The sequence below is a fragment of the Rhincodon typus genome, chromosome 1 (genome assembly GCF_021869965.1).
Source record: "Rhincodon typus isolate 14 chromosome 1, sRhiTyp1.1, whole genome shotgun sequence".
Lineage (NCBI taxonomy): Eukaryota > Metazoa > Chordata > Chondrichthyes > Orectolobiformes > Rhincodontidae > Rhincodon > Rhincodon typus.
This window is the reverse complement of record NC_063332.1, coordinates 11,186,903-11,202,431: the sequence shown is the minus strand read 5'-3', so window position 1 is coordinate 11,202,431 and position 15,529 is coordinate 11,186,903. Positions and strand designations below refer to the sequence as shown.

The window sequence follows — 15,529 nt, the reverse complement described above, 5'->3', positions numbered from 1 at the left end:
TACTGCTTGGCCTGCTGTGTTCATCCAGCCCTGCACCTTCTTATCCTTAAGACCAGATTGGATTGTTTGCAAGCTGATGAATTGGAGCAGACATAGGCCATTGGCCCCTTGATTCTACTGCGTCATTCCACACTATATTCACTTATCTTATTTGTATTTTGAATTCCACGCTTTCCATTTACCCCGATTTAACCTCTGATTCCCTTGACTGACAAGAATCTTTGAACTCTCAATGAGCTGAATGGCCTACTAATGGTCCTGCATAGCTCCATTTTAAGAATATTCAATAATCGCAACTCCACTGCCATGAGGTAGAGAGTTCCAAAGTCATACAGCACTCCGAGGCGGGGGGGAAAATGAAATCTCCTCCTCTATGCGATAGTAAGAACTGCTGATGCTGGAGTCCGCGATAACACGGTGTGGAGCTGGAGGAACACAGCAGGCCAGGCAGCATCGGAGGAGCAGGAAAGCTGACGTTTTGGGTCAGGACCCTTCTTCAGAAATGGGGGAGGGGGAAGGGAGCTGGGAAATAAAGAGGGTGGGGGGGTCAGGCTGGGGAAGGTAGGTGGGATGGTGATGGGTAAGTACAGGTAGGCAGTGGTGGGGGTTGGTCAGTGAGGTGGGAGGAGTGGATAGGTGGGAGAGAAGACGGATAGGTCAAGGAGGCGGGGATGAGAGGGAGGGTTGGTCGTGGGATGAGGCTGGGGGTGGGGAGATTCTGAAAGTAGTAAAGTCCACATTGAGACCATTGGGTTGTAGGTTCCCAAGGCGGAATATGAGGTGCTGCTCCTCCAGTTTCTGGGTGGTGTCGTTGTGGCACTGGAGGAGGCCCAGGATGGACATGTTGTCCAGGGAGTGGGAGGGGGAGTGGTTATGACTGGAAGGTGTTGTCGTTTGCAGCGGACTGAGCGCAGGCGCTCTACAAAGCGGTCTCCGAGCCTCCGCTTGGTCTCCCCGATGTAGAAGAGGCCACATCGGGGAGCAGCAGCTGCAATGTACCACGTTAGCAGATGTGCAGGTGAACATCTGTTTAATGTGGAAGGTTTTCTTGGGGTCTGGGATGGAGGTGTAGGGGCAGGTGTAGCATTTCCTGTGGTTGCAGGGAAAGGTGGTGGGGCTGGTGTGGAGTGTGGGGAGTGCTTCCCCAGCCCTCTCTTTATTTCCCAGCTCACTTCCCCCTCCCCATTTCTGAAAAAGGGTCCTGACCTGAAACGTCAGCTTTCCTGCTCCTCTGATGCTGCCTGGCCTGCTGTGTTCCTCCAGCTCCACACTATTATCTCCTTCTCTCTGCCTTTTTAAAACAGAGGCTCTGAATTTTAAAAGCAGCTCCCTCTTGTTCTGAGCTATTCACAAGAAGAAATGTCCTTTCCACATTTGAACTTGTTGAGGTCCTTCAAGGTCTCTTCTCTTCTTCGTATCACCACTGACCCCTCCAAACTCGGTCTGTCAAACCTGTGCTCTTAATCTTGGAATCCCTACAGGTGTAAAATTGTATATATTCAACACATCATGTCCACACCGGCCCTCTGAAGACCATCTCACCCAGACACAGCACCCCCCACCCCAGTTCATCCCTGTAACCCTGCATTTCCCATGGTTAATCTAAGTAGCCTGCACACTCCTGGATGCTATGAGCAACTTAACATGGCCAATCCACCAGTGCAAACTCCACACCTACAGTCACCCGAGGGTGGAATCGAACCGGAGTCCCTGGTGCTGTGAGGCAGCAGTGCTAACGACTGAGCCACCGTGATGCTCGTTTGCACATTCTCCCCGTGTCTGTGTGGGTTTCCTTCGGGTGCTCTGCTTTCCTTCCACAGTCTTAAAAAGATGTGCAGGCTAGGTGGATTGGCCATGCTAAACTGCCCATGGTGTTCAGGTAGATTAGGTGGGTTATAGGGGGATGGGTCTGGGTGGGATGTTCCTGAGGGTCCATGGGACTTGTTGGGCTGAAGGGCCTGTTTCCATGCTGTAGGGATTCTATGAATTTTTAAGTAAGGAGACCAAAACTACACACCATATTCAAGACATGAAGCATGACACTGTTGCTTTTATGTTTAATTATGGTAATGAGAAACGATAGCCTTGCCATTAGCTGTCTTCAGTGTGTACTCTATCTGAATACTAATGTCATATGACTTATCCATTGGAACACATGGAACCCTCTGCATTTTGATTCTCTACTCGTCTGTTTGTTTAATGCTCTTTAATTCTTTCTGGCTGAATAAACAATTTTTACGATTTTGCAAATCACATTCCACCTGACAGAGATTTTTAGCCCGTTCTCTCTTAACCTCGGAGCGAGTTTGCAGCCGTTTGTGGATGTTCTTTTCATGACACACCATCCCGTCTATTTTTGTGAGATCTGCACGTTTAGCTACTGTGCCTTCGTGCCCCTTAGCTAAGTCATTCATTGGCGTAAGTTGTAAAAGGCTGAAATCCCGGTGAGACTCCACCCATCAGACAAGGACCTATTTATTCATAATCAAAACCAGAAATTGTTGGAAAAGCTGTGTAGGTCTGGCAGGATCTGTGGAGAGAAAGCAGAGTTAACATTTCAGGTCCAGTGACCCTTCTTCAGAAGGGTAAACGTTAAACCACTATCAGTTTTTTTTTTTTTTTTTTTTGCGCGCTCTCAGTCACGCTCCCGAGGAGTGTCAGATAGAGTTTAATTTGGATAAATGCAAGGTATTGCATTTTGGTATAGCAAACAAGGGCAGGACTTGTTCAACTAAAAGTAGAGCCCTGGGCAGTGCTGTAGAACAGAGACCTAGGGGTTCAGCTACATAATTCTTTGAAGTTTGTGTCACATGTAGAGAGGGTGATTAAGAAGGCATTTGGCACACTTGTCTTCATTGTTCCAATCTTTTTGAATATAGGAGTTGAGACTTCATGTCGAGGTTGCGCAGGAGGTTAGTGAGGCCTCTTCTGGAGTACTGTGTGCAGTTTTCGTTGCCCTGTGAGAGGAAGGAATTTTTTTAAGCTAGAGAGTTCAGTAAAGATTTACCAGGGTGATGCCAGAAATGGAGTGTTTGAGTTATAAGGAGGGGCTGTATCGGCTGGAACATTTTCCCTTGGAGCGTAGGAGGCTGAGGGGTAACCTTTTTGTAGAGGTTTATAAAATCATGAGGAGCAAAGAGAAGGTGAATAGCAAAGCTCTTTTCCCCCAGGGCTGTGGATTTCAAGATAGGAGGCATACTTTTAAGGTAAGAAGAGAAATATTTTAAAGAAGTGAGGGGTAACTCTAACAGCTCAGTGTGGTTTGTGTGTGGAATGAACTGTCCGAGAAAGTGGTGGATACAGATATAAATACAATGTTTAAAACACATTTTAAATTTATCAATAAGAAATGTTTGGAGGGGTATGGGCCAAGTGCAGGCACACGGTACTAGTTCAGTTGGCATGGATTGATTGGACTGGGGGATCTGTTTCCATGCTATGTGACTATGTCTCGTGCACTCTCTCGCTCTCTCGCTCTCTCGCTCTCTCGCTCGGAGAAGTTTAGCAAGTTTTTCCAGGGTTCTGATCCGTCACCTTCGAAAGTTGTACAGAATCCAAATTATTACCGAGCGAAAGCTGACCCATAGTGCATGCACCAGCTCAATTACTGAGTGCCAATGTCCCTGCACACCACTTTTATCCACAAAAATCCGATGCTTTCTCCAATGCCTCTGTTAAACCTGCCTCCATCACATGTTCCAGACAGTGAGCTCCACACTCTAACTAATGGAATGAGCTGCCAGACGAAGTGGTGAAGGCTGGTACAATTAGTGTTTAAAAGACACCTGGCTGGGTATATGAGTAGGAAGGGTTTAGAGGGATATGGGCCAAATGCTGGCAAATGGGACTAGATTAATTTAGGCTATCTGGTCAGTGTGGACAAGTTGGACTGAAGGGTCTGTTTCCATGCTGTATATCTGTATGACTGTACTCACTGTGTGAAAAGGGTTTTTTTTTCCCCTCCCATCACCCTTGCTTCGTTTGCACATCAGTTTAAATCTCTGCCGTCTCGTTCCTGTTTCTTTTACTTGTGGAAACAGCTCCACCCTATCTACTGTAGCCAGCCCGCTCGTGATTTTGAAGGCGAGCCAATTTGGCGTCCTCTCCTTCACTGTTGCCTGCACAACGATTTTAAGGCTTGCAAAATAGTGACTGATCATGTCTGTCCACTAATAATGTATTTCAGCCGAGTCTCATTGGATCGCTCAGCAAGGAGCCAGCATTGTCTTTATAGGGCCGAATGACATCCCTGTATGCTGTCTGTGAAGTGCTTTGGGCTGGAGAGATTGAATGAAGCATCGTGTAAATTTGTTGATTTGGTTATGTAAAGCCAGGTCTGGATGATTTGAAGTGATTGATTTTAGTAGGAAGTGCTGGCTTAACAGCAACGTGCTTGGGTCTACACCCCAAGAACTGCTGTGTTTCAAGAAGGCAAAGCACCACCATCACCCCCTTGAGGGTAATTAGGGACAGCCAATAGGTACTGGCTCAGTCAGCGACACCCACATCCCACGAAAGAATTAGTAAAGAGTAGAATTCCAAAGGAGAGGAGAGCAGGAGTAGAGGGACAAAAACAGAAAGTTGCTGGAAAAGCTCAGCAGGTCTGGCAGCATCTGTGAAGAAAACAACAAAATCACAGTTAACGTTTCGGTTCCGGTGGCCCTTCCTCGGAACCAGACCCGAAACATTAGACTCAGTAGGAACTGCAGATGCTGGAGAATCCGAGACAACAAAGTGCAGGGCTGGATGAACACAGCAGGCCAAGCAGCATCATAGGAGCAGAGAGGCTGACGTTTCGGGCCTAGACCCTTCATCAGAAAACTCTGATTTTTGTTTTTTTGTTTTTTCTTCACGGATGCTGCCAGACCTGCTGAGCTTTTCCAGCAACTTCTGTTTTTGTTTCTGATTTACAGCATCGGCAGTTCTTTCTGGTTTTTGTTTGGTGGCAGAGACTGTGAAAGACACTACATTGGACAAACAGGAAGGAAATTACCAACAAGGGTATACGAACGTCAATTGGCTACAAAAAGACCCGACCAATACTTGCTCATCTCTATCCATGTGGATAAGGAGAACCACCAATTCGACTGGGACAAGCAAAGCAAAGACAAACACGGGAATTCCTAGAAGCCTGGTACTCCACGAAGAAAGCTATCAACAAACACATAGAGCTCGACCCCATATACACTCCACTGCAAAGGAAAACCGGAAGTGAGGTAATCCAACTCAGTGGACTCCAGATTTCAAATAACAGGTGGGAAAACACAACTGTGCTTGATCGGAGGCTACACTGATGATGATGACCCAGCAGGCTAATGAAACGTCTGCGGAAAAACAACGAACCAGCTCAGCGATCCAACCAACCACAAAATGTTGTGCTTGCCAGTGATGCCCACATTCCCATTTTAAGAATAAAGAATAAAACCTGGAGTATTGGCCTTCCTCCTTGAAAGAAGGATGTAAAATTGGTGGAGCAATCTAGAGAAGGTTTATTAGACTAATACCTGGAAATGGGAGTGTTATCTTATGAAAGAATGTTGCTAGGGAAGCCTTGTATCTGCTCTAGCTTAAAGGAGTAAGAGATTACTTAAATGAAACGTAAGACCTGAGGGACCTCTTGTCAGTGTGGATGCAGAGAGGATATCTTCTGTTCTGAGAGAATTTGGAACTAGGGGGTTTCTCATTTAAAACCAAGAGGCAAATTTTTTTTCTTGACCTTTTTTTTTTTTTTTTTCAGTCTTTCAAACTGTTTTACCAGAAAGGCAGTGGAAACATTGTGTGAATCGAGAAGGCACATATAGAGGGTCATCCTTGGGAAGTCGAGGAATTTCTGAGAACATCCAGTCCTAACACTGAGTCTTGCTGAACACGTCTCATAATAGTCGCACCTTGCAGCATAATGTGTAAACTGGGATTTAAGCAGCCTGCCAACTTCATAATCATTAAAACAAAACTTCACTGATCCCGAAATAACTCATTCTATATTTCTGGAATCTTAGGTTTCTCCATTCTGATGTTAAACAGAAAAGCTCACATACCTATAGGCCCTTCTAAAAGTTAGCTGTCCTTTTTTAATTTTAAAATAAAACAATTCATTTTATAATTAGATTGCAAGTGAAGGGTGTGATGTTCTGAACTCCTGCCCGCGTGAATGCTTAAAGGGATTGGCTCCTTCTCAAATGGCATCACTGTTGCTGCACGCCAAGAGATCCTCTTGACCTGGTGCTTGATTTAAACTTTGTAAACTATATCCGAGAGATCACAAGATCGTTGCAGGCAGCTTTCTCTGAGATCAGAGTAAACCTCCTTCCTTCTCTTCTAACTGTAAAATCCAGGTTTTGTTGCTTGAGACTTGCGAGAGAGTCTGGAATTAGAGGGTGCAATCTCAGAATAAGGGGCTGACCATTTAAGAGATGAGAAGATTTCTTTTTTCCCCTGAGAGTCATGAATCTGTGGAATTCTTTACCTTTTTAAAGGGCTGTCGAGGCGATATATTCAATGCTGCGCTAGACAGCTTGTTAATCAGTCAGGAAATCCACGGTCAAAAACAGAAGTAGCTGGTAAAGCTCAGTAGGTCTGGCAGCATCTGTGAAGAGAAAAAATACGAGTTAACGGAAGGGTCACCAAATCCGAAATGTTAACTCTGATTTTTCTTCACAGATGCTGCCAGACCTGCTGAGCTTTACCAGCAACTTCGGTTTTTGTTCCTGATTTACAGCATCTGCAGTTCTTTTGGTTTTTATTAGGAATTCTAGGGTGATGGGCTAAGGCAGGAAAGTGCTGTCGAGGATTATCAGATCAATCATGATTTGACAGACTCTATGGGCTAAATGACCTACTTCTGCTTCTGTCTTATGACATGTGGGATTATTAGCAAATGCACATCTTTCTTTCTTTCTTTTGTCACCATCCAAAATTTTGATGTTACACAGCTCAGACTGAAAATGAGCAAGATGAGAGTGAGAGGGCGATCAGGTGTAATTATCTCACCGATTGCAAACATGGGAATGAGTGGCAGGCATATTCTGCGTTTTTGGGGATGTTCTGCCATTCATTGGGATCATTGGACTGAGTGTCAGATCACACTAACCCACCTCGGCTCTATTTCCTTTCATGTGGAAACTATCAAATATCTATTGATCCCAAATTGGAGACCTGCAGTTGACCCTCAACTAGTTGAGAACAAAAGAGTTGCTGATTTGCAATAATGTTTTTGTGGCAAAGGTGTTTCTTGATTTCTTTCCCCACCTTCCAAAACAAATGGCCTGGCTATACTTATTCTATTTCATATTGTTCCATCAGAGAAAATTGACATCTACAGTGTTAATGGGGAGTGGATAAATACAGAAGAGGTGATGGCCGAGTGGTATTATTAAGGGACTGTTAACTCGGAGACCTAGGTAGATTCTGGGGACCCAAGTTCAAATCCTGCCACGGCAGATGGAATTTGAATTCAATAAAAATCAGGAAATAGAGTCTCATGATGATTGTTGGGGCAAAACCCATTTGGTTCGCTAATGCCCATTTGGGGAAGGAAATCTGCTGTCCTTACCTGGTCTGGCCTCTGACTTTTTTTGGTTTGATGTTCTGGGGATATGGGTTCAAAGCCCAGCATGGCAGATGGTGGATTTTGAATTCAATAAAACAAAATTGTAATGAACTAGCCAAATATTAGCCATATTCTTACCATGTTTGTTGAATAAACCCATTTGGTTCACTAAGGTGGTAAGACGTAAATCTGCTGTCCTTATCTGGTCTACGTGTGACTCCAGACCCACTGCAATGTGGTTGACTCTTATCTGTCCTCTGGGCAATTAGTGATGGGCAATAAATGCTGGCCTGGCCTGTAGCACCCACAACCTGTGATTTAAATTTTTAAAAAATTGTTTCTGGGAAGTGTAGGGACTAGGAGTCAAGAAGTTTGTGGGATAGATCAGGCTAAGAATGGGCTGGTTTGTTTTTTTTTGTTTGTTCTGAAATTCTTCCTGTTTCTCTGTCATTCCAGGTTGGTTTCTTGAAGATCAGTCACAGATATGAAATCACGTTTTTGCTGCCAGTCTCCCAGAACCTGCGGCAAGAGACCCGCTCTGTCCCCCTGGCTAACCTTTATCTGAAGCTGATAGACATTGCTCCAGTAGCAGAAGGTGAGAGCCCTTTCCAAGTCATTGGGAAATGGGAGGGATTTGCAAAAGGACTCTGGGCAACATGAGGGAAAGCTTCTGCATTGTATGGTTATTACTTGTTTGTAAAATCTCTGGTGGAAACCCAGATTAATAGTAGTTTACAGAAGGTAATTGGATACCTACTTCAGAGGCAACCTTGTCAGATTAATCAACAACACCAAATTGCTGTTTCCTGTTAGTGGGACTGTGCTGTGCGGAAAACAGATAAGATATTTGTACCAAGCAGCACATTTGGATTCCAAAAGTGCTAGTCATGCTTGCTTTCATTTGGTCAGAAACATTGGGTATAGGAGTTGGGATGACATGTTTGCGGCTGTACAGGACTTTGGTGAGGTCACTTCTAGAATATTGCATACAATTCTGGTCACCCTTCTATCGAAAAGATGTTATTAAACTTGAGAGGGTGCAAAAAAGATTCGCAAGGATGTTGCCAGGACTGGAGGGTTTGAGCTATAGGAGAGGCTGATTAGGCTGGGGCTTTTTTCCCCTGGAGCTTTGGAAGTTGAGAGGTGACCTTTTATATACTTTTATAAAATCATGAGGGCTGTAGATAGGGTGAAGGTCTTTTTCCTGGGTGGGTGAGTCCAAAACTAGAGGGCATAGAGGAGAAAGATCTAAGGGGCAACTTTTTCACACAGAGGGCGACACAGTGGTTCAGTGGTTAGCACTGCTGCCTCACAGTGCCAGGGACCCAGGTTCGATTCCACCCTCGGGCGACTATCTGTGTGGAGTTTGCATGTTCTCCCCGTACCTGCGTGGGTTTCCTCTGGGTGCTCCGGTTTCCTCCCACAGTCCAAACATGTGCAAGGTAGGTGGATTGGCTATGCTAAATTGCCTGTAGTGTTCAGGGATGTGTAGATTAGGTTGGTTTATAGGGGATGGGTCTGGGTGGGATGCTGTGGGTTGGTTTGGACTTGTTGGGCCAAAGGGCCTGTTTCCACACGAGGGATTCTGAGGGTGGTGCGTGTATGGAATGAGCTGCTAGAGAAAGTGGTGGAGGCTGGTACAATTACCAAATTTAAAAGGCCAAATGCTGGCAAATGGGACTTCGTCAGTTTGGAATGTTTGGTTGGCGTAGACAAGTGAATCAGAGTCTGTTTCCATACTGTACAACTCAGTGATTCATTGTGAAATTGTTTGGGACCATCACAAGTTCATGATCAGTGGTAAGGCATTGAAAACAAGAGCAAGGAGCTTATGGTGTAGCTGTATATAATGTTAATTCGGTAGCAACAGGAGTACTGTGTGCTGGTCTCTTCTCTATAGGAAGGATGTGATTGTACTGGAGGGGGGAGCAGAGCTGACTCACCAGGATGTTGCCTGGGCTGGAGTAAGTCAGTTATGAAGAGAGATTTGATAGTCTGAAATTATTTTTCCTCAAGCGGAAAAGGCTGAGGGAGAATCTCATTAAAGGGCACTAAGGTGTGAACATATGAACGTAAGGAACAATGTAGGCCACTCAGCCCTTCGAGCCTGGCCCATCATTCAGTAAGATCATGGCTGGACCTGATTTTTAACCTCAACTCGACATTCCTGTATATCCCTGATTTAATTTTGGTTGTCAAGAGTCTAAATTCTGAGGGGTATAGACAGGGTAAATCGGGAGAAACTTCTCTCCTTAGAGCGGTCAGTAATAATGGGAGCTATGTTTTTAAGGAAAGGTACAAAAGATTTGGAAGGAATTTGAGGAAAGAAAAATTTGGCCAGTGGATATCTGGAACTCACTTGGAGACTACAGTCCAAGGATGGAAAGTAGGATTAGAGTAGAGGTGTTTGACTAGTGTAGACAGAGTGGGCTGAAAGGCCTCGTTTTTGTGCTGTAAAGTCCTCCACTCTTCAGAAGAAGCTGGAGAGGAATTGACAAGGTGGATACTTAATAGATGTCGCTACTGGTTAGCGAGACTAGAACTAGGGGACACTGTTCAACAATAAGACCGATAAGAAAACTAATTTTCCCTAAGGTCCGTGGAACTTTCTACCCAGACAGCAATGGAGACGGGATCGTTGAATGTTCTTTAATGCAGATGTTGATTGTTCCTTGACTTACAAAGGAGTCAGAATATCGTGGATGGTTAAGAACGTGTTCAGGCCACTATTAGATCAGCCACGATCTTACTGAATGTTGGAGCAGGTTATCTCCAGCCCCTAAACACACACTCATTCTTATCTGCACTGTGCTACTTATTCTGTGATTCGACTTAAACTGCTGGCAATGGATGCCAGTTTAGTTCTTGGTCCCGGCCACAGAGCTTCTGCCTGGCTTTTGAAAACACAGCCTGCATAGTTTTATGGGTCCACCTCAGGGCTGAGGTTTTAACGTTTCATCTGACTAAGGCTTGAGGACTGGGGTTTTAATGTCTCTACTTCCTCCTGGAGGCTGAGGAAATTTGGCATGTCCACAAAGACTCTTACCAATTTTTATAGGTCGCTTTCTACGCTGCAGCTATCTGGATGCGTGGTGTGGCGACAGCTCTTCCCATGACCGCAAGAAATTAGTCGTGAACACAACCCAGTCCGTCACGCAAACCAGCCTTCCATCCATTGACTCCACCTGTTGGATACTTTTTTTTGCTTCTTAGAATAAGCAGTCATCAATAGGTAAAAATTTGAGGATGTTTATTAAGGAGCAGTGACAGTTACATTCTGATTGCCAAGAATAAACATGTAACTGCGTCGACTCTAGGTTCGGCTTACGTTTTTAAAACACTGATATCTAATTTTGTATTTCGTCTTCAAGCCTTAGCAACACAATAAGCCAATTACAACATGATATTCCATGAGTAAGTCACTTGACTTGACTTGAACCTTTGACATCAGTCAGGTTTGGTTTGTGGTAGTTGTGTACTTGCTTAGATAAGCTGTTCAACACTGTTTGTGACATAATCGTATTAGCAGCAGAAACAAATTGAACTGTTATGTGATATTAACTCCATCAGATAAGCTATTTTCTTGTATCCCCACATCTATACTTCCCACTGCCTCGGAAGCAACCAACGTAATCAAAGACCCCTCCCACCCCAGTTATACTCTCTTCAACCCTCTTCTGTTGGGCAGAAGATATAAACTTTTCTACACCAGTACGAATAGATTCATGAACAACTTCTTCCCCGCTGTTATCAGACTTTTGAACGGATCTCTCAAATGTTAATTCTGATCTTTTTCTCTGCAGCTGTACCACTGTATTCTGCATTCTGTTCTACTACTCTAATGCACTTTGTATAGTACGATCTGCCTGTTATGCATGCAAAACCATACTTTTCACTATCTTTTGTGCATGTAACAACAATAAATTGATCGATCAATTGATGTTTGTGAGCCCACAGTGTCAGGAAGGGAGTTAGGAGTAGAAATGGTGCTGCAATAAGCTCAGCCTCCCCAGATCACCCGCATCCTCAGTGATCCTGAACTTGCGATTTAATCCACTGGAGATCCAGCAGCCTGCAGTCCTGGTACGGACACACAGCCACAGAGACACACACACCGCCACAGAGAGAGAGACACACACGCTTCACACGCACACGCAGAAGCTTATGTTCAGTTTGTGTTTGCAGCTTGTCTGATTTACGATATATAATTCAGGCTTCAGCCTTGTTCCACTGGCATGGTAATGGCCCAAAGCTGTTTTGTATGAGACCCATGGGAGATTGGAGATTTCATTCCACTGACTCTACTCCATTTGGGGGTTTTACTTGTGCATCCACTATTCTCGGGATTTAGCCAAGTTGGTCCCTATTGCTCTTTTAAACAAGGCTGCCTTTGTATTTGGTCTGATGATCGCTGCGTTTGCCACATGTCTGAAACACGCAGGATTAGAATTCGCCATTTTATATTTGCTAAAACCTCATAAATCGTACCCGAGATTTTATTCTCTCTCTCTCGCGCTCTCTCTCTCTCTCTCTCTCTCTCTCTCGCTCTCTCTCTCTCTCTCTCTCTCTCAAAAATGCACAGCAGTTATTCTGCTATGCCTCCAGCCCGAACGTGATAGGTTCGGAATTAATTAAAAATAAAGCCACATTGAGGCAGCTTCCAATAAGTCAAGCAATGTATTGGGCAGCAAGTGAAGTCTCTGGAGGTGACCTTGATTCGACACTGCACTGCAGTTAGAGAATTATTTCACAGACTGATTCCTGTACCGGGCACTGGGATAAATCATAATGTCCTCTGGGGCCCTGAGGTTACATTCTGAGGGCAGCTGGCAACAAATTGTGGCTCGAACTCCCTCAAGTGTCCAACAGGCATTCCAAGCGAGGTGTTTAAAACTCGATAAATGATTTGATCAGGTTGACACGGAGACAGTATTTCCTCTGGGAGGGATCAGGAACAAGGGGATGTCCCCATCCTATTGGAGCCAGGCTGTTTGGGATTTACACCAAAAAATGCACTGCCATGTTTCCAGAAACCTCCCTCAATTCCAAGGTAGAGATTAGCAGATTTTTAGTTTAAAGCATAAGGAGTAACAGTAGGCAAAGGTAGTTGAAGTTTTCATTTAAATTATTAGCTCGTTGAGGCCTGGTGGTATTATCACTAGACTATTAATCCAGAGACCCAGGTAATGTTCTGGGGACCCGGGTTCAAATCCCGCCACAGCAGCTGGTGGAATTTGAAGTCATTAAAAATCTGGCATTAAGAGTCTATTGATGACCATGAATCCAGTGTCGATTGTCAGAAAAACCCATCTGGTTGACTCATTCCCTTTTTAGGGAAGGAAACTGCCATCCTTACCTGGTCTGGCCTACATGCAACTCCAGACTCTCAGCAATGTTGTTGACTCTCGACTGCCCTCTAGGCAATTAGGGATGGCTAATAAATACTGACCTGGCTGTGATATCCACGTCCTGTGACTGAAGCAAAAAAAGACCGGTGTCACTGGCTGGCCAACACTTTATTCCCCAGTGGTAGTGGCTGTAGTTTTCTGAAGGGTCTAGCCCGAAACGTCAGCCTTCCTGCTCCTCTGATGCTGCTTGGCCTGCTGTGTTCATCCAGTTCCACACCTTGTTATCACTTATTCCCCAGTCCCTAGTTGGCCTTGAGAAGGTGGTGATGAGCTGTCTCTTGAACCGATGCAAGGTATGTGCTATAGGTGCAGTAGCAATGGTGTTGGGGAAGGAGTCCCTAGATTTTGACCCAACAACACTGAAGGAAGAAGGGTATATTTCAGTTTGTTTTTTCTGGTCCCTTAGTCAATATCTGGTGCCCCTTCCAGTTTCATTCTTTTCTAGTGGTTGATATGTCTGAATGTCTTGCGAGGCCATTTCAAAGGGCAATTAAGACACTGCTGTGGGTCTGGAGTCACCAGAGGCTGGACCAGGTAAGAATGGCAGTTTCCCTCCCTGAAGGATATTAGTAAACCATATTATGACAATGGACAATGATTATCATTAAACTAGGCCTTAACTACAGAATTTTATTTATTGAATTTAACAGAACATTGGCCAGTGTATCTAGATTACTAGTTTAGTGACACCATCGATGCCATCATCTCCTCCAAAAATGTGACTTTGCCAGTGCCCTGTAAACCTGACAGGATTTTACAACAATTAATGATGGTTTCATTTTGGTCATTGTTAGATGATTTTTTTTTTAAATTCCAAATTTTTATTGAATTCAAATCCCACCATCTGCTGTGGTGAGATTTGAGCCCAGGTCCTCAAAACTCTCTGGAATACTAGTCTGGCGACAACACCACAAGGTGAGTGTCTTCTTTATTTAGTGTAGACTTGTATCAACCGTGATTTAATTGAATGATGAGCAAGCTTGAGGGGCCGAATGGCTGTCTCCTTTACCTAGTCTCCTAAACAATTCTCCAATTTTAAAAAAAATACATATAATTGAGTATGAAATTTAAAAAAAAACTCGCTGTTTTGAATTTCTGGTTCATGTACATTGGAGTGAAATACAGCCATGTGTTTATTTGAAAAACAGTTGGCGTAGTTCCAAAGCTCATCGTGTAGGAGATGGTCAAGACAGGAAGCCAGCTGAGAAAAACAGAATTTTACAAAGCCTGCTGAGTTTGGGAGGGATAGGAATGACTGAGGAATGTGACTGGTAAGGAGGGAGTGGATTTGGTGCCAGCCAAGTGGACTGGAGCAGTTTAAGAAGGCAGTTCATCACCACCTTCTCAAGGGCAATAAGTGCTGGCCCAGCAAATGGCGCCATGTCCCATAAATTAACAAAACAATGTCTTGCCAACCTTTCGCTGCTAAGGCCTGGGGAAGAAATGTTCCCCCAAATGACTTTGAGTGACGTGGTGGAGATCAGTGCACTAACCTCAGGCCAGCCATTCAAACTAAGGGCCTTCTTCCAGCTGTACTACTTCTACACATTTGCAAAATTCAGAGAGGCTTTCGTTTTCTTCAAAACGTAAGAGTCTTTCTGAAAAAAAACAAGCCACGGATTGAGCTGATGTTAATAATCTGACTCACCGATGGATCAAAACTGCAGATCAATCACAGACAGACGGCCTAGCGATTGGCTCAAGTCCTGATAAATTGCCCTGTCGGCCTATTTTTAAAAGCTTAGTGGCTCCACCTGTAAAGGTTATCTGCAGGAACATTGCAGGCAGCAGCAGCAGAAATCTTTACTCGTTAGAAATCCCACAACATGTGAACAATCTTCGATTTAAAGACTCAGCACGACAACAGCCATTTAAAACTTTTGGGAGAGGTTCCAAGACAAGTCATAACGGCTGCATTCTCTATATGAAAAACATTGAAAAGGGGCCAGAGTCAGGATGGGAAAACTTGGTCAGAGAGGACAGCCTTGACACAGCCTTTTGGAGCATGGGAGAGAGGCAGATTGGATTGAACAAGAAATTGTAGCACTGAGGGCTTTGGCACTTGAAGGCACAGGTTCGGAGGGAGCAGTGAAATCCCGAATCCGGAGCCGGGGGAATGTGAACGCCCTTGGGAGGTAGTAGGCCAGAGGGCGATTCGTATAGAATGTCCAACGCTTTACAAAGTATTCCCAACGGGTGAAATAAAAATGGTCTCCATGGAGAGAGAAACACATTTCAATTCAGTGATTTTTTTGTCATTTGAGTATTTTCAGTACTTGATTTTTTGACTCAGATTTCCAGCCATGCTTCACTTTTGTCCCCTCAGAGCGTGGTGTGTCAATGACCGTAAGAAGACAAAGGCATGCTGAGTTAGCTGAAGTCTTCCAGACTGCCTATAGTGAGACCAAAATTGGCCACAGTGAATTTGAGGGGAGCTGGTGGTGTCCAGGGTAAGGGGTAAACAAAATCAACTGTATCAAATTCTCGACAACAAGGTGCAGAGCTGGATGAACACAGCAGGCCAAGCAGCATCAGAGGAGCAGAGAGGCTGACGTTTCGGGCCTAGACCCTT

The 15,529-nt window shown here is 44.5% G+C and overlaps 1 protein-coding gene across 1 annotated transcript in view; it reads left to right on the top strand.

Moving 5' to 3' along the window:
- The window catches only part of c1h20orf27 (chromosome 1 C20orf27 homolog), a 61,572-nt gene that overhangs the window by 3,093 nt on the left and 42,950 nt on the right, over positions 1-15,529 (top strand). The window contains exon 2 of the mRNA XM_048595745.1: positions 8,006-8,144. Within this exon, the coding sequence (XP_048451702.1) occupies positions 8,006-8,144 (139 nt within the window). The remainder of the gene's footprint in view (positions 1-8,005; positions 8,145-15,529) is intronic.